This window comes from Myxocyprinus asiaticus, chromosome 1 (assembly GCF_019703515.2).
Source record: "Myxocyprinus asiaticus isolate MX2 ecotype Aquarium Trade chromosome 1, UBuf_Myxa_2, whole genome shotgun sequence".
In the NCBI taxonomy this organism is placed as follows: Eukaryota; Metazoa; Chordata; class Actinopteri; order Cypriniformes; family Catostomidae; genus Myxocyprinus; species Myxocyprinus asiaticus.
This window is the reverse complement of record NC_059344.1, coordinates 6028717-6054153: the sequence shown is the minus strand read 5'-3', so window position 1 is coordinate 6054153 and position 25437 is coordinate 6028717. Positions and strand designations below refer to the sequence as shown.

The 25437-nt window shown below is 40.0% G+C and overlaps 1 protein-coding gene across 7 annotated transcripts in view; it reads left to right on the top strand.

Moving 5' to 3' along the window:
- Nucleotides 1-18420, top strand: part of LOC127420489 (H(+)/Cl(-) exchange transporter 3) — a 79199-nt gene extending 60779 nt beyond the window's left edge. For 4 of the 7 annotated variants that reach the window (XM_051663245.1, XM_051662863.1, XM_051663018.1 and 1 more), the window contains 5 exons: nucleotides 1769-1955; nucleotides 2052-2450; nucleotides 7326-7542; nucleotides 11810-11885; nucleotides 16217-18420. In XM_051663245.1, coding sequence (XP_051519205.1) covers nucleotides 1769-1955; nucleotides 2052-2450; nucleotides 7326-7542; nucleotides 11810-11885; nucleotides 16217-16378 — 1041 coding nt within the window. In that variant the 3' untranslated portion in view covers nucleotides 16379-18420. Of the gene's footprint in view, nucleotides 1-1768; nucleotides 1956-2051; nucleotides 2451-7325; nucleotides 7543-11809; nucleotides 11886-13559; nucleotides 13619-16216 lie in introns of all 7 variants that reach the window. The other 3 variants (XM_051663082.1, XM_051663317.1, XM_051663171.1) reach the window with 2 other exon arrangements.
- The last annotated feature ends 7017 nt before the right edge of the window (nucleotides 18421-25437 follow it).

Below are 25437 nucleotides of genomic sequence, written 5' to 3'. Positions count from 1 at the left end.
GCATACCTAGTATTTGCATCACTGCAAACATGGCTCTTGACACTTTTCGTGTCAGCTAGCCACAGCACAAGAACTACTGGGTATTTACATACTTGGGATGCACTGTAAATTAGGGCTGTCAGTTGAGGAGAGAAACTAAATTTGAATTTTTACCTTAAATATTTTCAAAATTGGAATAATATTCTAATTTTAAAGTCAGCTGATTTTTAAATTGACGTTGTTTCCTTAGTCCACAAGAGGGCGCAATAAATACATAAACCATACAGCACACATTATATTATTGCAAAGAACATTCCTGGCTGTACAAAAAAGAACATTTCATTTTCAACTAATGTGCATAAAATAATTAATACAAAGTTTCAGTTGGCCCATATTCTCAAATGTTAAGTCAAAAGAAAAAATGAGGGGGGAAACGCTTCAATAGGCAGTCCACATGGTGTTACACTTGCACTGATGCCACAGTATACTACTCCAGACTCAAGCTTCAAAATAACAGCGAAATACCACATTGTTTTTTTATTCAGTACAGTTGTATTTAGAGTAGCAATATTCCCAGATAGCAGTGGGATTCGGCTGAACTCTGTGGTGAAGTGGCTCAGACTATGAGCCCAGGCCAGGGGCTGTTCAAACAGACGGAACACAACAGACTGGAACCGAACGCGAGGATCTCCATACACACATTTACAACACCTTTCCTGACAAAGCGTTTAAAAAACTCATTGCTTAACCTGAGAAACGCTTAAAATAGAGAAAGACGCAACGACCAAAGACCTTCGCCTAGTGTAAGGGGCTGTTCACCAAATGCTTTTGCAACCATCCAGCGCTAGACAAACGTCTTTGTTTTTGTTTATTCAGTGTCTCGTGCAGGAGCGCTGTTTTTTAGATGATGTGTCTAATTAAAAGAACTTTAAAAAGCATCTTGAGACACCTGCTTTCTGTTAAACTGTATTTGTATTATCCTAGAAGGTTACAAAGCAATGTGTGCATGACCAAATTGGTATTCATGGGACTGTGCCTTCGCAATAGTAGGATTTGCAGTTTTGCAACTCACAAGCCAATTTAAAGGAATAATCTGTGTTCAAGACAAGTTAAGCTCGACAGCATTTTTGGCATAATATTGATTACCACTAAAATAAATTTTGACTTGCCCATCCTTTTCTTTAAAAAAAGCACTTTAAATGGATGTGAATGGGGACAATTTTTTTTTTTACGTTAAAATACTCCACTGTTTCAAAAGTATAGCCACAAGACAAACAATATGCATAGAAACATGATTTTAGTGTGCTAAAATAACTTGCTAACCTTTTCTGTGTAAAGTTATATCAAATTTTACAGCTTATTTGCCATGATGATGTAATGTCAACAAATCATAAAACCCTAAAATTACTGTAAAAATGTTAATTTAGGCACCTTTACAGCTCAAATAATGCATGAGTTTTAACAGAAGAATCAATGTGCTTTTATAAAATTATAAGTTTCACATTTCTCCCTTTTAAACCCTCCAAACATTGGCCCCATTCACTTCCATTGTAAGTGCCTCACTGTGACTTTAGATTTTAGATTTTTTTTTTAAGAAAAGTAGGGACGAGACAAAATAAATTTTTGTGGTAATCAACATTATGCCACAAATGCTGTCGATTGAGCTTAACTTGTATTGAACTCCATATATATTTCTTGAGGTCAATATTACTGATGATTTGTTTGAAAAAAATTCAGTTATGTTGGTGTCTGAATTATTGGATGTGATGTGATGTTTTTGTTCTGCAAGGTCCCGTCGGGTCTGTTTATTCCCAGTATGGCCATCGGTGCGATCGCTGGGCGAATTGTGGGTATCGCTGTAGAGCAGCTGGCGTATTATCACCACGACTGGTTCCTGTTCAGAGAGTGGTGTGAGGTGGGCGCTGACTGCATCACACCTGGACTCTACGCCATGGTGGGTGCTGCTGCCTGCCTGGGTAAGTATGCATGCATGCATATCCTTTCTTTGCATCTGTTGCGCAGTCGTTTTGCCTTTGCCAGTGAACCAATTTGCAGTGTTGCATTCTCTGTAGGTGGTGTGACCCGTATGACGGTGTCTCTAGTGGTCATCGTGTTTGAATTGACCGGCGGGCTAGAATACATTGTTCCTCTGATGGCAGCCGTGATGACCAGTAAATGGGTGGGTGATGCGTTTGGACGAGAGGGTATCTATGAGGCCCACATTCGTCTGAACGGATACCCGTTCCTTGATGCTAAAGAAGAGTTCACGCACACCACGCTGGCACGGGAAGTGATGCGTCCACGTCGAAATGATCCACCGTTGGCCGTGCTCACGCAGGATGACATGACGCTCGCTGAGCTGCAGGCCATAATCTCAGAAACAAGTTACAATGGCTTCCCTGTCATCGTCTCCAAAGAGTCGCAGAGACTGGTGGGCTTTGCACTGCGTAGGGATATAACAATTGCTATAGGTAACAAAAAGACCCACACACAACATACAAATTATTTCAGTTCAGTCTGCATAATTTCACTTCCTCTTGCCACGACTGCAGTTTTTCTATTTTACTAAATGTTTTTTGTTATTATTGTACTTCTCTTTGAAAATAAGGTTTTACTGATAACCTGTGTGCCACCTTCATGTTTTGCGAGTCTTAGTCAGCAGGGGGTAGTAAGCACAGCTCCAGCTGTACAGGCAACGCACAGCTGTACAGACAACAAACCAACAGTTTGAAACTTTTTATTTTTTTTAAAGTTTCAAACTACATTTAACTTGACACGGTGTCCTAAAAAAACGTGCCATTAATGGCTAGAGACTCACCAGTGAACACCAGTGAAACACGACACAACCTCAGTTGTGTCCGTCTGATGCGTGTTCAGACGGGAGGCACCCTGTAAGAATATCTCAAGTTTACCTCGAACAGCTTGATGAACTCAATTGTAAAATGTATCCATGTGAAATTTAGGCCAGTGATGGGTCTATGTTCGAAGATATGTAAAAAAAATAAATAAATAAATAAATATATATATATATATATATATATATATATATATATATATATATATATATATATATATTGAATTCTAAAGGCACTTTTTGTGTTGTTTAATATTTTTGTTATTGGCACTATTGGTGGCAGATCTTTAAGTGTAATTGCACCTATGTGACTCCGCAACATCTCGTCCATCTCTGTCTTCAAGACTCTGCTTAAGACTCACCTTTTATCACAGTACTATCTATCTATCTATCTATCTATCTATATATATATATATATATATTAATATTATTATTATTATTATTTTCTTTTTTAGAAAAAAGTATAAAAATCAACAAACAAAGAGAAAAGAATCCCACAAAGAACAGAATCCACAGTTACTACCATAATTTTGTTTCTCCACATGGTCCTCACTGAGAGCCTTCCAGAAAGGACAAATATTTAACCCATTTCTTACTAAACGCATCCAATCTGCCAAACTGTTTATATGACATCCTTTCAAATGCCGCCACCCTGCCCAATTCAGTGAACCATTCTTGAAATGAGGGAGTGCCAATTGACTTCCTCTAAGAATGATTTGTCTGCCAATCATTTAGCTAGGTTGGACCCAGCTTTTAGTATATTTATCACCTAGTTTAATAACCGCCCCATCACCCAAAATACAAAGTTTCGGGCAAAATGAAATTTGAGTATCTAAAACCTTGCAGATAAAATTCTGGACTCTTGCCCAGAATTCTTGAATCTTAGCGTAGAACCACAGAGCATAGGCCATGTCTCCATCCTCCAACTGACATCGCCAGCAGGTAGGTGTGTCTTTTAAACCAAACCACAACAATCTAGAGGGAGTCCAGTAGAAATTATGCAAAATCTTAAACTGAATAAGGCCCTACCCTTGCATCATAGTTTTAACATCCCATAACCTCTTAAGAGCTGTTAAGGCCCCATCACAAAGACTCCGAATCAATGAAGAATAATATACTGATGCTTCATGCCCCTTTCCAAAGGCTTTGATTACCATACAGAAGGTGTCTGACGCTTTAGGGGGCTGTGTACTGCCACCAGAAATTAAACAAAGGAAATGGCGCAACTGTAAATACCTGAAAAATTGGGACCTAGAAATCCCAAATTGCTGTTATATTTTCAAAGGCTCTCAAAGCTCCGTTTTCATAAAGGTCACCAAGTGTAGCAACACCCCTCTCAATCCATTCTATCCAGCAAAAGGGGGACTTATTAAAACACAATTATAAAAACAGCCATATGCTTGAAGAAACATTTAGGTAAGTATCAAAATTGAACGTACGGGAAACCTTTGTCCATACTGAATGTAAGTGTGAAATAATGGAATGCATTTTTACATCCCTGGCATTTTGATAAAGACTTGGCAATGCTGAGATTGGGGCAAGGACCACTTGTTCCATGTAGTACCAGGGAGGGGCTCTTTCAGGTGGAAGAGACCAATGGGCCAAGTGTCTCAGATTAAAAGCATAGTAATAAAACAAAATTTTGGGGAGGCCTAAACCTCCTATGTCAATTGGTCTATGTAACTTACTGAAATGCAACCGAGGTCATTTACCATTCCAAATAAAGGACTTAGATATTCTATCAAATTGTTTAAAAATAAGAAAGGAACTTCACCCTGTATAAAATGCTTTACTGACAGGTAAAGCATTTAGACAAAACAAAAAGTGGCTTAAAAGACATAATATTGTTTGTTTTTATTCCCATATCATTGAACGTAACCAACATAGTCTCATTCATCACAATACTACAAGGTGGCGAATTCGAACCAATTTGTACGACTGTACAAAAACATACCACTTATACATCAACCAATCACATACGCTTCACAAACATGCATTCTGAACCCGGAAATGTTGCTTTCTTCTGTATTACATATTAGGGTTTTTAACATTAATATCATGGTTATGTTTACGCACTGGAAAGGGAATGTTTTTATACTATATGGTTAGGTTTAGGGATGGGGTTGGTTAGGGGTTAAAGTTGCGAAAGCAGTTTAGCACTTAACAAACGCCACATCGGGAACTACAAGGACATGAGGGAAGCGTCTTTCATTGGTGAGTGTATACAATTTCGTACAAGTGAACTTGTATGAATTGGTACGAATTTGCCACCTTGTACTATTATGATGAATTCTCGTGAGATCGGGTTGATATAACCTTATTATTGGCCCACTCCCCTTTGTGCTATTTTTAATTGTTGCTCTATGTACTCAAGCATCTGACGGCGCTTTTGGAGCGCCTTTGGTTCTGTCGTGTCTCACCAGTATTCAGCATCTCTACTCATAAGCGCTGCTTTTATAGGATGATTTGTCAAGTTAAATAAAGTTTGAATCTTTGAAAAATCCATCTTGAGAACTTTTAATTCTGTTGTGCTCGGTCCAGCTGTCATTGAGCACAAGAGTGCGTCTTCTATGGAAGGCTGTGCTGCCTGTTGCTCTCATTGGTTTTATGAGGTGTGTTGCCTGTACTGCTGGAGTGCTGACTGCCCCCTACTGCATCAAGGTGGTACATCAAGCTTGAATGGGTCTGATAGTAGGAACATTCCTTATTACAGAATTTACACACGGATCGGTGGAATGATTAATTGTTTTTTAAATATAATTAATCACGCTAAATTAATTGTTGCGTTAAATAGTCAGTCCTTACATTTATAATAATTATGATTATTTTAAATTCTTGAATTATCTTCATTTGGGGTTAATTTTTCAGCAGATATTAATATATGTGTTTATATATTAATATATGTGATTAACTGTGATTAATTAATTGCCATATCGTGTAATTAATTTGATTAAAACTTTAATCAATTGACAGTTATTAAATAGATATATGCATGTATAATTTTTACTTCTAGGAAAATGTGCCAAAAATGGTGATAACTCTTAATATGTTAGTGAATCTTGTACACAGGAGCATATACAGTGCATTCATAAAGTATTCAAACCCCTTTATTGTGTTCACATTTTGTTATGTTGCAGCCTTATGCTAAAATGCTTTAAATAATTTTTTTCACATCAATCTACACTCCATACCCCATAATGACAAAGCAAAAACCAGATTTTTGATAACTTTGCAAATTTGCAAAAAAATATTAAAAAGAAAAAACTGAAATATCACATTGATATAAATATTCAGACCGTTAACTCAGTACTTAGTTGAAGCACCTTTGGCAGCAATTACAGCCTCGTCTTTTTGGGTATGATGCGACAAGCTTTGCACACCTGGATTTGGAATTTTCTGACATTCTTCTCTGCAGATCCTCTCAAGCTCTGTCAGGTTGAATGGGGACCGTTGATGGACAGCCATTTTCAGGTCTCTCCAGAGATGTTCGATTGGGTTCATGTCTGGGCTCTGACTGAGAAACTCAAGGACATTCACAGAGTTGTCCCTAAGCCAATCTTGCATTGTCTTGGCTGTGTGCTTAGGGTCGTTGTCCTGTTGGAAGGTGAACCTTCGACCCTGTCTGAGGTCCTGAGCATTGAATCTTGTTTCTCACAGTCTAAGAGTCCTTTAGTTGCTTTTTTGTGTCTTGCACTGAGGAGAGGTTTAAGTCTGGCCACTCTGCCATAAAGCCCAGATTGATGGTGTGTTGCAATGATTGTTGTCCTTCTGCAAGTTTCTCCCATCTCCACACATGATCTCTTGAGACCCCCCCCCCCGGCGAATTCCCCTGAGGAACGACACAACATCGAGTGAGTGACAGATAGGGAGTGTCCTGGTTACTTGCGTAACCTCCGTTCCCTGATGGAGGGAACGAGACGTTGTGTCCCTCCTGCCACAATGCTGAACTACCCGCTGAATTGTCTCAGCTCCTCAGCATAAAACCTGAATGAGTGGTTGCATACCTGCTCCTTTTATACCCGTATGAGTTGCATGCAAATACCACTCGCCAATTTTCATTGGCCTTTTATCAAAGACCAGAGGTGTCTCGGGCTCCCAAGAGTGACCCCTAATGTCACTACATGGACACAATGTCTCGTTCTCTCCATCAGGGAACGGAGGTTACGCAAGTAACCAGGACGTTTTTGCTATGTCATTATGGAGTATGGAGTGTAGATTGGTGTTTTTTTTTTTTATATATATATAAATTTTAGCAAAAGGCTGCAACATAACAAAATGTGGAAAAAATGAAATCTGAATACTTAATGAATGCACTGTACAAATTTCTGTCTCTATAATGTAAAAGTCCCTCCCACTAGTAAAAATGTTTTTTGAGTCACCCATGACATTTTGCTTGCTTAATGTATAAACACACCTTAAGAGTTGCTTTGCCTATAAATACACCATTAAGAAAACTGAAATCGTTTTTTCTCTCTTGTTTTGCCCCCTTCAGAAAACACCCGCCGTAAGCAGGAGGGAATAATGCTGAACTCAAGGGTTTATTTTACACAGCATGCCCCAACCCTCCCCGCAGACAGCCCGCGACCGCTGAAACTCCGGAGCATCCTGGACATGAGCCCCTTCACCGTCACCGACCACACGCCCATGGAGATCGTGGTGGACATTTTCCGCAAGCTCGGCCTGCGCCAGTGCCTTGTGACGCACAATGGGTGAGTATCCACTAGGACGCTGGTGTAAAGAAGAGCAAAAATGCAGTGAACAATGTGAGAAATGGATTTCAACTAACATATACCCCATCAGCAGACACACACGCATACACACATCTGCTGGTGGGATTCAGTTTGTGGTGTCATGCATTTGAGATTCACATACTGAAGCGTGTACCTCTCAGCTGCTTGTCTTCTGCTAAACCACTGCACACACACTCACACACAGAGCTCCCTGTTTTGTTAATTATGTACTGCAATGATCACAGCACCAGAGTCATTTTGAGATTAAAGGAATAGTTCACCCAAAAAGTGAATATTCTTTCACCGTTTACTCACCATCATGTCCTTTCAAACATGAAAAATCTGAAGTAGATGTTTTGAAGAAAATTCACCAGGGTTTTTCCTGGGCCAGAGATGGTCTTCGGTGGTGACTGAATTTTATGATCATCCACATGATCGAAGTTGGTTTATTACATAATAACATTTAATTCATATACAGTGCATCCGGAAAGTATTCACAGCGCTTCACTTTTTCCACATTTTGTTATGTTACAGCCTTATTCCAAAATGGATTAAATTCATTATTTTCCTCAGAATTCTACAAACAATACCCCATAATGACAACGTGAAAGAAGTTTGTTTGAAATCTTTGCAAATTTATTAAAAATAAAAACCGAAAAAAAATCACACGTACATAAGTATTCACAACCTTTGCTCAATACTTTGTTGAAGCACCTTTGGCACCAATTACAGCCTCACGTCTTTTTGAGTATGATGCTACAAGCTTGGCACACCTATTTTTGGGCAGTTTCTCCCATTCTTCTTTGCAGGACCTCTCAAGCTCCATCAGGTTGGATGGGGAGCGTCGGTGCACAGCCATTTTCAGATCTCTCCAGAGATGTTCAATTGGGTTCAAGTCTGGGCTCTGGCTGGGCCACTCAAGGACATTCACAGAGTTGTCCCGTAGCCACTCCTTTGTTATCTTGGCTGTGTGCTTAGGGTCGTTGTCCTGTTGGAAGATGAACCTTCGCCAGAGCGCTCTGGAGCAGGTTTTCATCAAGGATGTCTCTGTACATTGCTGCATTCATCTTTCCCTTGATCCTGACTAGTCTCCCAGTTCCTGCCGCTGAAAAACATCCCCACAGCATGATGCTGCCACCACCATGCTTCACTGTAGGGATGGTATTGGCCAGGTGATGAGCGGTGCCTGGTTTCCTCCAGACATGACGCTTGCCATTCAGGCCAAAGAGTTCAATCTTTGTTTCATCAGACCAGAGAATTTTGTTTCTCATGGTGTGAGAGTCCTTCAGGTGCCTTTTGGCAAACTCCAGGCGGGCTGTCATGTGCCTTTTACTGAGGAGTGGCTTCCTTCTGGCCACTCTACCATACAGGCCTGATTGGTGGAGTGCTGCAGAGATGGTTGTTCTTCTGGAAGGTTCTACTCTCTCCACAGAGAAATGCTGGAGCTCTGTCAGAGTGACCATCGGGTTCTTGGTCACCTCCCTGTATAAGGCCCTTCTCCCCCGATTGCTCAGTTTAGCCAGGCGGCCAGCTCTAGGAAGAGTCCTGGTGGTTCCAGACTTCTTCCATTTACGGATGATGGAGGCCACTGTGCTCATTGACACCTTCAATGCTGCAGAAATTGTTCTGTACCCTTCCCCAGATTTGTGCCTCGATACAATCCTGTCTCGGAGGTCTACAGACAATTCCTTGGACTTCATGGCTTGGTTTGTGCTCTGACATGCACTGTTAACTGTGGGACCTTATATAGACAGGTGTGTGCCTTTTCAAATCATGTCCAATCAACTGAATTTATCACAGGTGGACTCCAATCAAGTTGTAGAAACATCTCAAGGATGATCAGTGGAAACAGGATGCACCTGAACTCAATTTTGAGTGTCATGGCAAAGGCTGTGAATACTTATGTACATGTGATTTTTTTTTTTTTTTTTTATAAATTTGCAAAGATTTCAAACAAACTTCTTTCACGTTGTCATTATGGGGTATTGTTTGTAGAATTTTGAGGAAAATAATGAATTAAATCCATTTTGGAATAAGGCTGTAACATAACAAAATGTGGAAAAAGTGAAGCGCTGTGAATACTTTCCGGATGCACTGTATATAAAATAATTACTTAATTCAATTTCAAGTTTATATTGGATACAAGTTGTTTTTCACCATCTTAGTATATGGAACCTTTTGAGTTCAACACAGATTTTGTTTTACTTCAAGGTGCTACGTGAAATCAAATTAAAATGTAATTAATTTAATTAACACCTTATTTCTATAATTATTTTTTTAGAAGGACTAACTAAATTGACCTAAACACGGACCTAAATAAGGAGCTATTCTTGGTCTTAACTGTGCTTGTATAGCATTGCAAATATAAGGGCAAGTACATAAAGGGGTTTAAAGTAAGGATGCACCTGGATCGGTATTGGCTCCGATACTGACGTTTTTAGATAGATCGGCTATCAATCTGATGGACCCTATCCAAATCCGATACTGTCTGTTAGTCATGTTTGTTACTGCAAAGCTTCAAAAATGACATGAAAGCACCATTAAAGTAGTCCATATTATTCAAAGCCACTTAAAGACATGTAATAGCTTTGTGAATCTCAGAAAGGTAGTGTTTTGAGAAGTAAATATGTAGGATGCGTGCGCTGCTCTGTTGACACTCATACATGGCGCACACAGGCTGGTGATGCGCTCGAGCTCTCAGAGTGGCGCGCAATATGTGAATGCTCCACACTAACAACATTTAAGAGGTAGATGCTAAATAGTTCTGTTCACTTATAACATGCATTTAGAACGTTTCATCAGATTTTGAATAAGAAGCTAATTAAACAACTGTGAACAAGCCTACATACAGACAATTACAGGACTTCCTGGAGTGTTCCAACCATCAAAATAAAAGCCAGAGGGTTTGAAAGTTAAATGTGCATGACTGAAATATATTTTCTTCCTGTCTATTAAATGTTCTGTTTGAATAATGTTATTGATATTCGTTAATAAACTGTCTTTGCTTGCCTTCAGATATTCCTAAAGATTATTTCAATTTTTAAGAGCCGGATAAAAGGAAAACAATATCTGTTATGGAGTAGGAAACAACAATTTTCACTAGCACAGTCCCAATTTAGGAAAGTGTTCTACTCATGGGAACAGTCAGATTATTATAACTAGTCTTACTGAATTTTATTAAAAAAAAAAAAATTATAATAATAATGAAAATATTCAATTTACTGAAATTATTTATGAAAAATAGTGGCATAAACACATGTAGAAACTTTAACCACAACTTATGCAATTGTAACAAAAAAAAAACTAATGGATTGGCTTATTTAATACAAAACATTATTAAAATATCACAGTTACTGTTACTGCTGTAAAATCATATGTTCAATGGAATGAAAATAAACCAAACAATATATTGACTTCTAAAGCAACTTTTTGTTTTGTCAGAGTATACTTTGCATACATCAATTCAGTGAAACTCGAGATTTCTGATATTACATTATTATTAATATTATATGATTATAAATGAAAATTAGTATATTAAGTTATTTTGATTGTGTATTGAAATTATTTCAACAAATATTGATATGCGATTAATTGCGATTAATTCGATTAATCTGCATATTTAATTAATTCGATTTAAAATTGAAACAGATTGACAACCCTACTAATCGTTTCAGAACGTCGAAGGCGAGACACATGAAAACCAATGATGTTTGATGTCACTGACATCAGAGCTGCTGAAAATTTAAATGCACACCAAAACAGCATAAGTGTGAGTAAATGATGCCAGAATTGTACTATTGATTTAACAATAGTGCTCTCTGGACTCCAAAAAGACTCGAAAAAATTCAGTCTACACCTATTGTGAGTGATAGATAACAGTACCTCCTCCAAACAAAATATAAAAATATATATCTTCAGAAACATTTTAACTCATTTTTGTTCCTGGATGGTAAAGTAGATCTCATTGAGCTGAAACTTCCTCTTATTTTATTTACTCATATAATGATTTTTTATTTCATTACACATATTGGTGGCTAATGTTTACAGTTTAATTCTGTTCAGTACTTTTTTAGTTGCAGCTCTAAGCACCTGATTAATTTGAAAGTCTTGGATTCTCGTAAATTTCAGTTTCAATTACTTCTGTTGTCTAGTTACTCTTATGTTGTTTTTTATTTCTGTTTGTTTGCACTTGAGTTGTGGTGTAAGTTTTGTTGCTAAGTGATGGTCATCACGGTGTGTGTTGCAGGATTGTATTGGGCATCATCACAAAGAAGAATATTTTAGAACATCTGGAAGAGCTCAAGCAGCACGTGGAGCCCTTGGTGATTAGCCCCGCCCATGCTCCTCCCACTCTGCCTGTTAGACTCCACCTCTTAGGAGGGACGCATGAAACTTGAGTGAAAAAAGACAGTTCTGGATGGTTTCCTTAAAATACAAAAGTCTCAACTTAGGCTAGTCTATGTATATTAAAAACAATTAGACCACATGATGTCATAAATTGGTAAAAAATCCTCGTTGATCTCACTTTAAAATTAAATGCAGTCTTCCACTTAAGGTCGGGGAATATGGAGTCATTTTTATATCACCAGAACTTGAATTTGAAAAAGCCTCCGAATTCATGATCTTGCCAAAAAAAAAAAAAAAAAAAAAAGACTGAGTGTAATTTGATGTTATCGAAAAATGTTGCTGTTAATTATAAATATTTGAAAATATTTTGTGTGAATTCACCTAAAAAAAAATTCAGGTTGTGAAATTCACATTTTTATTATTCAAGAGGTGGATTTCAATTACTTTTGAGCTGTTTCCATCGCTTTGCGATTGTCCAAGAGTGATAGATTACATCGACGCTCGTTTGGCTCTTCCTTGCATTCCCGGATATCATCCTCAAATTTTGCCACCTGAATTTCTCAACCCGTATTCAACAACCTGATTATTAAAACTTGAATTTCACAACCTGAATTTTTTTTTTAGGTGAATTCACACAAAATGTTTTCAAATATTTAAAATTAACAGCAGAACACTGTCTTTTTTCAAGATCATGAATTCTTTTTCAAATTCAGGTTCTGGTGATATAAAAATGATGCCATGGGAGAAGTGTCCAACATGCAGGGTCCAAAATTAACACACACCAAGTGCTTAAAAATTGACAGTAAAAATGGCTTTGCAAATAATTAAATGAAGTTACTGGCTTTTTTTGCAACGTGGTGCATCATTAAAGAAGCAATGTAAGAACGATGATTTGGCCCTCGCTGAAGTCACTTGTGTCTATTGTATCAAATAGATTCAAGATGTCCATTAAAATGAACATGAAGCCTGTATCGCAGCCCATTTGACTTCTGTGATGTCTCATAATTCCGGTTGAAAAAGGATATTCAACTACAAAAAAATGTAGGGCAGGACTTAGTTTTATCCATAGGGAACTGATTGCATTGGAAAAAGTATTACAGACTCGAAAAGCCTCAGCTTTGTGTTATCGGCTGATAGAAGTGGCATCCGACGTGGTGTTCTACTGTTGTAGCCCATCCACCTCAAAGTTCCACATGATTGGCTGATTAGATAATCGCATGAATAAGTAGGTGTACAGGTGTTCCTAATAAAGTGATCACTGAGTGTATGACGCAATGGTCAAACTGCTAAATTCATTTCTTAATGACATTTTGGACCCTGCCTAGAGGACTTTCGAAATACTTAATGTTGTATCATGTTCTTAATGCAGACATTATGTTCTCGTAAGATCTGCTTTCACTCAGATTGTTGCTCCTATCCTCGGCCATCCCCAAAGAGTAGAGTAGTGTGTCACACAGCCGTGTTGTCATGGTGAAACACGCACTTATGTAGCCCTTCCCTTTCAGTTCTACATTGTGCACGTGTACTCACAAAGCACATCTAATACACATGCCGTGATGTTCCTCATCTAAATTTGATTTGTTTTGTTCCTTTTTGTTTATTGCTAAATTCCTCTTCGGGGCACCTGGTCTGCGTCCGCTGGGCTACAGATCGATGACATCTGACCCCTCGCGCAGCTCCGCCCCTAAACGATTGGCGAGTAACTGACGTGTGTAGCATAATATTTTCTCATTCACCAACATATCTATTTATTCATCTTTTTAGTCATATTAGCTGTTACTAGGATGCTGTGTTGTTACCATGTTGATTTGGTGTGCCTCTAGAATGATATTATTGCACTTCCTGTAGTATGTAGTCAGCTGTACCTTTTCCCCCAAACCAGTAATCCTTACCTGTCTCAGATCCCACAACCTGTCCTATTTCAGTTGTCTGATGCTTGACCTTTTTCTTTATCCCGGTCCGCAAACATTTTGCAGACATTTCACAAACATTTCACAAAGGTTTGACAATCATTTCACAAGCGTTTCATGCCTCTATCTCTGTTTGGATGGACTCGCAACATATCTAGCTCTTGTCAAATTCTCTCACCTTCCCTACGTGACACAAATTCAAGAGCATATTTAATGTGAAACGGTTGGTTGTAAAACGCCAACATTTCAGCAGCATCCTCAGTCAAGAATAATGATACACAATATCCATTTAGACGTACAGCTGTGTGGTAATGGGGCGCAAAAACATTCGGTTAAGTAATCAAATTACATTTTGGAAGAAACGAGTAAAGTATTCCTGAATTTACACCGTAATACCAGAGTTAGTTTGTCAAATGGGCCGCACACGTTACTTTTGAATGAATTTAATGGATTTACTGACACAATTGAAAACCTCTGGAATTGTGTTTGTGGTGCAGGTGAGCAGTGCAAAGTGACAACTACAACAAGTAATAAAGCATATTTATATATTTTTTATAGGAGTTATACAATAATGAGTGTGTTTTCATGCACACCAATATGCTTATAACAAAAAGAAAGTTGTCTCATTTAGAAAACCTGACAACGCAAGAACTGCATTTAACATCAAAAATTTAAACAGGCATGCGCACAACACTTGAAGACATTGGATAAGAACGCTAATAAATGTGTTTACATGCAACGCAAAATCAGGGTAATGGGCAATCTGTGTGTATCGGTTTATTCTTAAGCCATTTATGACCGTACCCTGATTAGGGAAACCATTTAAGACATTTACATGACCTTGCACGCTGTCGGCTTATTAGGCATAATCGGTGGAAGATCGAGCACGTAAACATCTAATGTAATGTACACAGTGCAAGTGACATTGTGTCTACACTGCAAATAAGGCCACATCCACTCTGACATGTTGGTTTTTTTTAAAACGCATTAATTTCACTTTGTTTTGGCCTTCCGTCCAAACTGAGATGCCATTTTTGTCCAGTGAAAGCCAAGCTTTTCGAAAACGCTCTCCCAAGTGAATAAATTCAAAAAAACGCTGTCTTCGCATAGTAGTGTTGACAGAGATAACTGAGACATTTGAAAACATTGATGTATTTGTTGTCATGTGACGCATGCTATCCATTCAGTCCAAAACAATTAAGATGGCTGCCCATGTTGTAGCAGCGTTTTTGTAAGATAAAACCCAAAGTATGCTTCGAGTTTGACGTGAACGCTTGCCACCTGCGTACAGTCGAACACGAGCCTGTCAAAGTATACTCCATATGACTGTGCGCACGCACACAGGTGTTTGGCGCATGCGCGCTATGACTGCTATGAGATGCCAGACTATTTCTCTTCAGGAGTTTAGACCCATTAAGATGTCTTTATATTCCTTCAAACTGGAGCTATACGAACGCAAGGATCTCCTGACCTCTCCACACACGTCTTCACACATGCGTTACGCATCCTGTACCTGTTCCTTCAAAGGCAACGGAAAGTTTACTTTGAATTGCTGTCCAGCGGCGGAACACGAGGACAATTGCATTTTTTAAAGCATACATGGAAATGACGCAGGGCCACGTTGCTAATGTTTTTTCTCTCTCTCGCACGTGCAGTAAGGGATTTAAGCATTTTCAGATGTTTCAGTGTGAAAGAGCAACTTTTGGAAAACCGGTAAAAGCAGCAGTGTGGACGGAGCATTTGGAAAATGAAAGCACCTTTTTCTAATTTACCGGATTAATGTGGATGTTGCCAGTGTGACGCAACAAGACAAAGTAACAATATAACAAGTTTTTTGTTTTATTTTATTTGTCAAAAATGTTGGCGTAAGGCATTAATGTAAAAACGTGTTACTTTCAAAAGTAACATTCCCCAACACTATAGTCCTTAAATATGCTCATGAATTTGTGTTGGAAAATAACTGTTCGTTTCTTGTTCACCAAGGCCAGAGTGTGTGGACGACATGGAGGCGCTCACTCACTCTGTTTTACTTCTGTTTGCAACACTTGCTTCTCACTGTATAGGTGCTGTCAGCTCTTAGAAATAATGTAGTGTTTCCTGCTCTGATTAACATGGCACAAGCTTCCACACTCTCTGCCCTTCTTTAAACCAGAGACTGTCATCTGTCTGTTGCCAAGGCTGCAGCAAAGCTTTGATTGAGTCAAACAGTGCATCACTTATCAGAATAATTTGTAAGAGTTTGCCAGTTTCATCTCAGAAAATCGATTTTATCCATTTCAACTGGACATAGCTGCAAAACTTGGCAACAAAGAAGATTGCAGTTCTCTCCACATCGGACCAAAACGCTGTAGTAATCTGAATTCTTTGTCTGTCTCTTCCCTTCTCACTTTTTCTAGGCGCCTCCTTGGTGTTATTACAAAAAAAGATATCCTCCGTCATATGGCCCAGATGGCAAACCAAGACCCCGAGTCCATAATGTTCAATTAGTGCCTTCTTCCTGCTATAAGGAAGAAGAGAGTGAAGAGGAGGTCCGTTTACTGGACAATTCATCCCTCTGACCACACGCCCCTTTGGTACCCCCCCCCCCAAAAAAAAAACAAAACAAAACAACACCACTAAGCCAAACGGGAACCCACCCTGCTCACATCTTCTGGGTACATGCACTGGATTCCAGAAGGAGACTTCCGAGGAAGAGCCTGGCTGCTTGAAGCTTGGAGTTTGGTCTCGGACGCCCCACATGGAGGGGTTTCTCCACAAGCTAACATGCTAAAGCTAACTCTCACACATGCATGAATACTTATTTGGCCTCTTTTTGCCTCCTGCCTGAGAAAATGTTTCTTAAAGAGGTGAAAGGTCAAGATGAACTGCTGTAATGCGTGGAGGGACCTTCACTACAGGGGGTGGACCGCAGACCGTCATGACCCCTCCTACCGTCACTGCCCCGTCACATCCAGAATGGACTCTATAACATTGTTTACCTGTGTTTTGTGTGTGTGTTGTGAAGGAGCGAGGATGTGTTTGTGAATGCACCCCAACACTCCAATGCCTTGTGTAGCCAAGTAAAAGCTCAATAGCCTTGATGTACATACAGATTTGTTGGCTGTGCAAGCAATATTTAGGAAGTATTTAAAATGGCAAGATGATCAAACGTAAAATTAGCTTTTATGTTAGCTAGGGAAAGGATGTTGGGGGAGAACAGGGTGAAAATAAACTTCATTAATTGTCTTCAACCTTGACACTACAACGGTCAGTCTAATCTGCCTTGGGATTGTGGGTAACAAGCCAGCAACAGAGTCTCTTTGACAGACTAAAGCACTATTTGCTTTCTGTTACTAGGAATGAAAGACAAAAAAGAAAGAACGCTTTTCTTTACAGCGGCCATCCGGGCTATAATATTTGATGTATTGTAATTTACAACACAACAAAAAGTTTGACAACCAATTTATATTTGGTTTGCAAAGAAATGTAAATGTCTGAAGTGGTGTGATTTTTGACTCCAGTACAGTTAGGAAACACCCTTCTCTGTGTGCTAACACTTTATAATTGTTTTTTTGTTTTATTCTGCAGAGTGTCCTGTGTGGTGTAACAATTTCTACCACTGTTAATCGTCGTCTGGCTAATCAAACATTCGAAAGCCCCAAAATTAATTGATAACATCCCATATTGTGTTTATTAGCATGTAAAGCAATCAATCTAAGCACAAGCTAATATAACTGACTACATATAAACCAACTCAATCTTACATATTTGGAGATTCAAAAACGCCAAGAGGGACAAAGATTCAGACATACTTGGGCACAATTGCAGAATTTCTTGATATTAAGAGAATGACAAGGAAATGTGACTTTGTTAGACTGTAAGAATGGATGAATGTGGACGTTAGCCTACATGATGCCATATTTAATTAACCGCATTTAAAAATGAAGCTGTGACGGATACAAGTATTGTCGATTCTATGAGCTGTACTGTTGTACATAGAGTGCGAAAATTAGACATGTCTTAAGACCTCAAGACCTATTGAACTGCACGTATATCCTTCGCAGTCTTATTTTCATTAAGCATGCCATCTATCCGGACAAAGGTCGATAGTTTATTTGTGACTGTTGCTGTTGTCCCCTCCAGTTGTTTTTGCGGGCATACATGGCACATTTTTACACAAATTTTACACTTGTGGTGGTAATTATTCTTATAACTCAGTCCGTATTTAAATGCCATATTCTGTACCTTCTGTTTTCCCGGGCCATAATGAGTTACACATGAGCATGTTGGGTTTTTTTTAATTTATTTTTTTAAACAAGGGCGAATTGTCATCTTTTAACAGATCGATGAAGTTCTGTCCTTTTGCTTTGTTTCAGTGGTGACTAGCATTACAACCTTCCCCACTGATTGACAGCAAACAAGCAGGTGTGGGCAGGGCCTCCGTGTTTTCGTTAGCAGTTGATGTTACCTGTTAATCAATGAAGAAAATGTTATATATTGATCTCTTTTTTTTTTTTTTTTTTTTTTTTAATTTATACTAGTGCTATAGTTGTACATTATGGAGAATTTTACGTATGATTGATGGTTTGATTGTACATTAAAAACATATGTAAAGATTAAATTGTTTTAAGTGTATTTCTTGAGTTTGCACCGTGTTTCTCATGTTGTGTACCGTTAGGATGTCCATAAATGCAGACTTAGGGGTCATGTTGAAATGCGAACTCCCGGATGAATGAAAGGAACGATAAGTATACATTCCTGGGATACAAGTCGACTGATCTTGCAGTGAACAGTAGGTTGACTTCTTTAGCTAAAATTTGTTCATGCTTACTGAATTACAAACACTGCCCCCAGTGGTCAAAGCAGTAAGTGTTGTTAGGCGTATTGGCACATGTGAGCTCCATTTTCCAGGCATAATGTCCACAGAGGGGCGCCAAAAGCAAGCTGTTAAGTGTTGTTTTCAGCTGTACGAGCTGTAATACACTGAAGAGGAATGCATATTTTATAAACTGTACCAACAACCTAAACCCCCAAACCTAAACCTAACCATCAGTGGATTAAAAGTTTAATGTCAGAGGGAAAAATGCAACCTCCAAATCGGACTTGTCACAGTTGTGGGTGCTATGCACTGATACAAATAGTAGCTTAGTTGTGAATAAAGTATGGTATCAGAACTATCCTTTTTATAAAATAATATAAATATTGTTAGTACTTGTATTCATTACTCCCAGCCAAATACTGTCATTCTTGCATAATTTTCCAAGTTTGCAGCAGCAGTATGGGATTTGTAATGGACACAAGAAAGTGATCAAAATAGTGATAACCTATCTAAATGGCAGCTTATACTTTACAGTGCTTTCATAAAGTATTCAGACCCCGTAATTTTTTTTTCTCCACATTTTGTCATGTTGCAGCCTTATGCTAAAAATGCTTAATTTTTTTATTTATTTATTTTTACCACATCAATCTACACTCTATACCCCATAATGACAAAGCAAAAAACAGATTTTTGATAACTTTGCAAATTTATTAAAAAGATAAAAATGAAATATCACACTGACATAAGCATTCAGACCCTTTGCTATGACACTTGAAATATAGCTCAGGTGCATCCCATTTCTCTGGATCATCTTTGAGATGTTTCTACACTTTGACTGGAGTCCACCTGTGGCAAATTCAATTGATTGGACATAATTTGGAAAGGCACACACCTGTCTATATAAGGTCTCACAGCTGAAAATGCATATCAGAGCAAAAATCAAGCCATGAGGTAAAAGGAACTGTCTGCAGAGCTTAGAAACAGGATTGTGTCAAGGCACAGATCTGGAAAGGCTACACATTTTTTTTTGTCTGCATTGAAGGTTCCCAAGAGCACAGTGGCCTCCATAATTCTTAAATGGAAGAAGTTTGGAACAACCAGGAGCTGGCTGCATGGCCAAAATGAGCAATCGGGGAGAAGGGCCTTGGTAAGAGAGGTGACCAAGAACCCGATGGTCACTCTGGCTGAGCTCCAGAGATCATGTGTGGAGATGGGAGAAACTTGCAGAAGGACAACCATCACTGCAACTAGAGGTCAACTGATAGTGGGTTTTGCAGATACCGATAACTAAGTTGGAAAAACAGGCCGATAGTTTTAAAAATTTAGAATATGAATGAAAACGTTCCACTCAGTGTAAAATAGTGCTGAACTTTAGTAAGAATTACTTTCCATGCTGATACTTTAATACATTTCTCCCACACTGGTACCTTCTTCAAAGCCTTTGCCATCTGAAATTAATGAAAATATGAAGTAAAATATTACAGGTCAAATGCTTTAGTAACGTAAAGCACTGCTTTACTAAGCCAAATGGCGACTGTATGCTTCATCACTACAGACAATATTTATTAATTTATTTTATTTTCATATTAAAACTATAAATGAAGAACAAGAATGGGAGAAAAAGGCATAGAAATAAAATCAACTCAAGTCTCGTCTTTTTAATTGTCTATATTATATACAGTATGTGCCCTCACATGAACACATTGTATTATATAACAATGTGCCCTCTCATGAATATCAAATTTATATTTCAGATGTATGTATTTTACAATGCTCATGTTTTATTTTTATTATTTTTTACATAACTATGTCATAAAATTAGGATGCTTGGACAGAAGTTCATTTTGTCAGAACAGGGAAAATATAGTCAAAAAACTATAAAACTGTTATAGTTGGTTTTCTGAAGCAAGAGAATGTCTCTGTTACGTACGTAACCTTGGTTCCCTGAGACGAAGGGAACGAGACATTGCGTTTATTAACACTTGGGGAGTGCCTTCTTACACAACCTAGTTGAAACCTCTCTACAATAACGCCAATATTCTAATATTGGCTATGGTGTTTCAGCCCCGCCTGTTTTGGCGCAAAATTGTCTGCTATAAAAACAGGTGCACATACACCATTTCCTCTGACTGAGAACAAGGAGCGCATCGCTCGTACCTCAAGAACTCTGAGTCTTGTAGTGCGGCTAGCGTTCACAATGTCTCATTCCCTTCATCTCAGGGAACTGCGGTTATGTGCGTAACCGAGACGTTCCCTTAAGGCTCAGCATACTTGACATCTGTTTATTAATGCATATGGGGAACAGAATCCCATCACGCCGCACTACACAACATAACCTCCCAGAAAGGAAGCATGACAGCGCAGTCTCATGGGATGGCAACTGACAAAAGTATGCTGCAGTGAGTGTCCCTCGTGTTGGGCCAGGAGGGGAGCACTCAGGACGAATATATGAACTATAGTCATATAGTATGAATTAACTCCTTCTCGAACCCAGTCGGGAAGGGAGTTTATTTATAATGTAAGTGCTTGTGACTTACGGTAAATTACAACGGCCTAATGCAGGTGGTTGTGTAAAAGATGGGGAACTCGTCCTAAAAGGGAGGAGCACAAGTATTTATGCCCAGCCACACCCTCCTCCTTGTAACATATATATATATATATATATATATATATATGGCCAATGGATAGCAAGCGCTCTTAACAGAGAGGACTTGTGAAGAGAGAGATTACGTCTAGGATGTAAAACCTAGCGAATGTGTTTGGAGAGGACCATCCTGCTGCTAAACATATGTCCTGTAAGGACACACAATTCGACCATGCCCATGAGGAGACCATGCCTAGTTGAGGTTGCTTTAACACTAATTGGGCAAGTCTCACCCTGCGACTCATAAGCCAGGGCAACTGCATCGACAATCCAGTGAGAAAGTCTTTGCTTGGAGATGGTCATTCCTTTTGTGCGTACTCCATAGCATACAAAGAGCTGATCAGACACTCTGAACTGGCATGTATGTTCAACGTATGTGTGTAGTGACCACACAGGGCATAACAAATGCAATTATTGTTCCTCATCCGAATTAATGGAAGAGGGAAGAAGACCTGAAGGTGAACCACCTGCGCTCTGAAGGGTGGGGTTAGGACCTTAGGCACATAGTTTTTCTGGGTTTGACAGTGGCTCTTGAAAGACCGGGGCCAAACTCCACACATGAATTGTCAACTGATAGTGCATGTAAGTCACTGACCCGTTTAACTGAGCCAGCAGTAGTGCGGTCTAAACGGAGAGCATGCGCAAATCAACAGAGCCTAAAGATTCGAAGGGAGGCCCTGCAAGAGCTTTTAGTACTAAAGTTAAGTCCCAAGTCCCAGCTGAGGTGGGTTTAATCGTCTTGCTCCATTAAGGAACTTTATGATTAAATCATGGTTGGCTATAGAGGCACCGGCTTCATGTGCATGATACGCAGATATAGTTGCCACATACAGGTGCATCTCAATAAATTAGAATGTCGTGGAAAAGTTCATTTATTTCAGTAATTCAACTCAAATTGTGAAACTCGTGTATTACATAAATTCAATGCACACAGACTGAAGTAGTTTAAGTCTTTGGTTCTTTTAATTGTGATGATTTTGGCTCACATTTAACAAAAACCCACCAATTCACTATCTCAAAAAATTAGAATATGGTGACATGCCAATCAGCTAATCAACTCAAAACACCTGCATCACCTGTATACTTTGAGCGTTGATGGGGTGAGTCCTGCGTCTAATCGCTCTTGAAGAAATATGAGAATTTCATGTATGGGGCATTTTACTGGGTCTTTGCCATGTGAGAGTCACCAATCAGTAAACACCTTCCATTTTAGCGTGTAGAGGCGTCTCGTGGACGGTACTCTGGCCTGTAAAATGGTATTCATGACTGAACGTGTCAGTTCTGGCACATTTAGCACGCTCCGTTCAGGGGCCACACATTCAGGTTCCACATTTGGGGTTGGGGATGCCAGATTGTGTCTTGCGCCTGAGAGAGGAGATCCTTCCTCAGCGGTATTTCCCATGACGAGCTGTACAGCATTTCTATCATTTCATTCAGGCATACCAGGGGAAATGCATATTTGCATTTCGCCAGCCATTTGTGTGCCATTGTGCCCACTCCCAGCGGGGCTTGGGACTTCGTGTACCAGAGGGGACAGTGGGTATTCTCCACTGAGGCAAATAGATCGATTTCTGCTTCGCTGAGTATTTCCCATATCCTCAATACAGTGAGGATGAAGTCTCCTGAATTCTGCCTTGGCGGTTTATATATGCCACAACTGTCATGTTGTCTGAGCGAACCAGGACATGACATTTAGCTTTTTCTGACTGAAAACCCTTTAGGGCTATAAATACAGCCGATAGCTCTAGGCGCCGTGTGACAACTTGCCCCAGTGCGACACCTTGGTGTTAAAATGCAGAAGCTGTCCATGATGCTAAAGCAGCTATACAGTGGCGGGATATAGTGATGCGCATGTGCCCTTGGCGCCAAGCACGTCGTGGCACATGAAGAGGTCTCATGTGTAAGAGACCTAAAGGAATGACAACGTACGCCACCGCCATAAATCCCAATGCTTTCTGAAACAGCTTCAGTGGAAGTGTTCTCCCCAGTTTGAACCGAGACAGAGACTGTAGAATGGCCTGAACATGCTCATTCATAAGGTGTGCCTGCTTGTGGAGTCAAGGCGGACTCCCAGAAAGGACATTTTTTGGCTGGGGCAAAGCGTACTCTTCACCCAGTTCACTTTGTGGCCCAAGCTGTTTAGATGTTGAAGCAGTAAGTCTCCGTGCTGGCATTACAGAGCCTCTGATTGCGCTAGTAACAGCCATTCATCGAGGTAGTTCAAGATGCACACACTGCTCAGAGGGGTGAGAACCGCATCGATTCACTTTGCGAATGTGCGAGGTGCCAGAGACAGTTCGAAGGGCAGGACTTTGAATTGATATGCTGTTCTCTCGAACGTGAATCTCAAAAACATCCTGTAATGTCGTACAATTTGGATATGAAAGTACGCATCCTTCAGATCTATCGACGCAAACCAATTGTGTGGGTGTACATGCGATAAAATCCATTTCTGAGTAATGATTTTGAATGAGTGCTTTGTGAGTGCGTGATTTAAATGTCTCAGATCCAGGATCGGCCGAAGTCCACCGTCTTTCTTTGGAACAAGAAAATAACGGCTGTAAAACCCTTTTTGTGCTAGACAATTTGGCACAATCTCTATCGTGTTTTTTATGATGAGATTGTGTATTTCGGCTCGTAGCACTGGCATGTCTTTGGGTGAAACCGTGGAAGACAGAACGCCGTTGAAACAGGGTGGGCGGCGTGCAAATTGGATCGTATAACCATGTTTGATCTTTTCTGCCACCAATTCTGAAATACCCATTAGGGCTTGCCACGCGTCCATGTAAATGGACAGAGGGCAATTCGGTTTGTATACCGTATGATATAATGCATCGCTCACTATAGGGAAGCGGTTGTGCATAATGTGTGTGCTTTGAAGAGGAAAAAGGGCTCTTTATTGGGAATGTGTGAGCAAATGCTGTATTCTTTTCTGCACTTATTGCATTTTTTATTGCATTTTATTTTTGAGTGCAAGACACAGAAACAACATTTTGAACAATATTGTGAACAACAATATTCCTTTCCCGGCAAACAGTAGTAGGGAGATGGGGAACACTGTTTTGTCTCCAACTGAGCCTTTTTTGGAGCAGACCCAGAGGGAACCGTGGGTTCTGCTTTCCGCTCCAAAGGGTTGTGCCCGTGAGGAGTGCTTTTGCTGCGCGTGCTTATACGCAGGTGCTGGTGAGGCAGCAGGTATGGGGCTTTTTGTTGGGTGCTGGCTCGAAACAGAGCAAGGGTGAAATGGCTGTGATGTACTCCATTTGGGCATAAAGTGTCTCATGACCTGTGACTGCTGCTGAATTGCGACGTAACGCTCTGCAAACTTGTTCACAGAGCCACTAAAGAGGCCGGCTGGAGACGCTGGAGCATCCAACAGAGTGGCTTATCATTAATTTCTGTGAGGGTCAGCCATATATGTCATTCCAGAACTGCCAGGTTGCCCATGGACTTGCAGATGGCCTGCGCAGTGACTATCGTGGTATGCAGCATTAAGTCTGTAGCGGTGCGGAGCTCTCTGAATATCTCTGGATCAAAGCCATGCTCGTCCATTTGTCTGAGGAGCTTGGTTTGAAATACCTGGAGCACTGCCATTGTGTGGAGTGCTGATCCAGCTTGTCCTGCCACTAAGTAAGCTTTTCCCGCCAATGCGGACGTTTGTCTACACAGTTTGGAAGGATGTATGGGGCGTGATTTCCACGCACTGTTACTTGCTGGGCAGAGGTGTGCCACTACCGCCTCTTCCACAGGGGGTAATTGGGCATAACTCTTTTCTTCCCTGTGATCCACATTAAAAAGGATGGCATCACTGCGTGAGCCAGGAACTTCGGGGAAGAATGGGGCAGATATGCGGAACGCTGCTGTTTGATGGTGTCCAGGCTGCAGGAACCATTCATCGAGGCAAGACTGTTCAGGTTCCTCTGGGGGAGACCATTCAAGGTGGGGCTCTTCGACCGCCCTTGTAAGGACACGGAGCATCTCCCTGTCAGTGGCGCATGCACATTCCTCTCCCTCGCTGAGGGGAGGGGTGGCAGCATCATCCACTGACCACTTGCCCGATGCAGCGAGAGACATGACTTTGTCATTATCATCCCCAGCGTCAGAACTGCTGCACGAGACTAGGCTGCCCGCTCTTTCAGAAGGTTGGAGCTCGTCTCGCACGTAGCATATCGGAA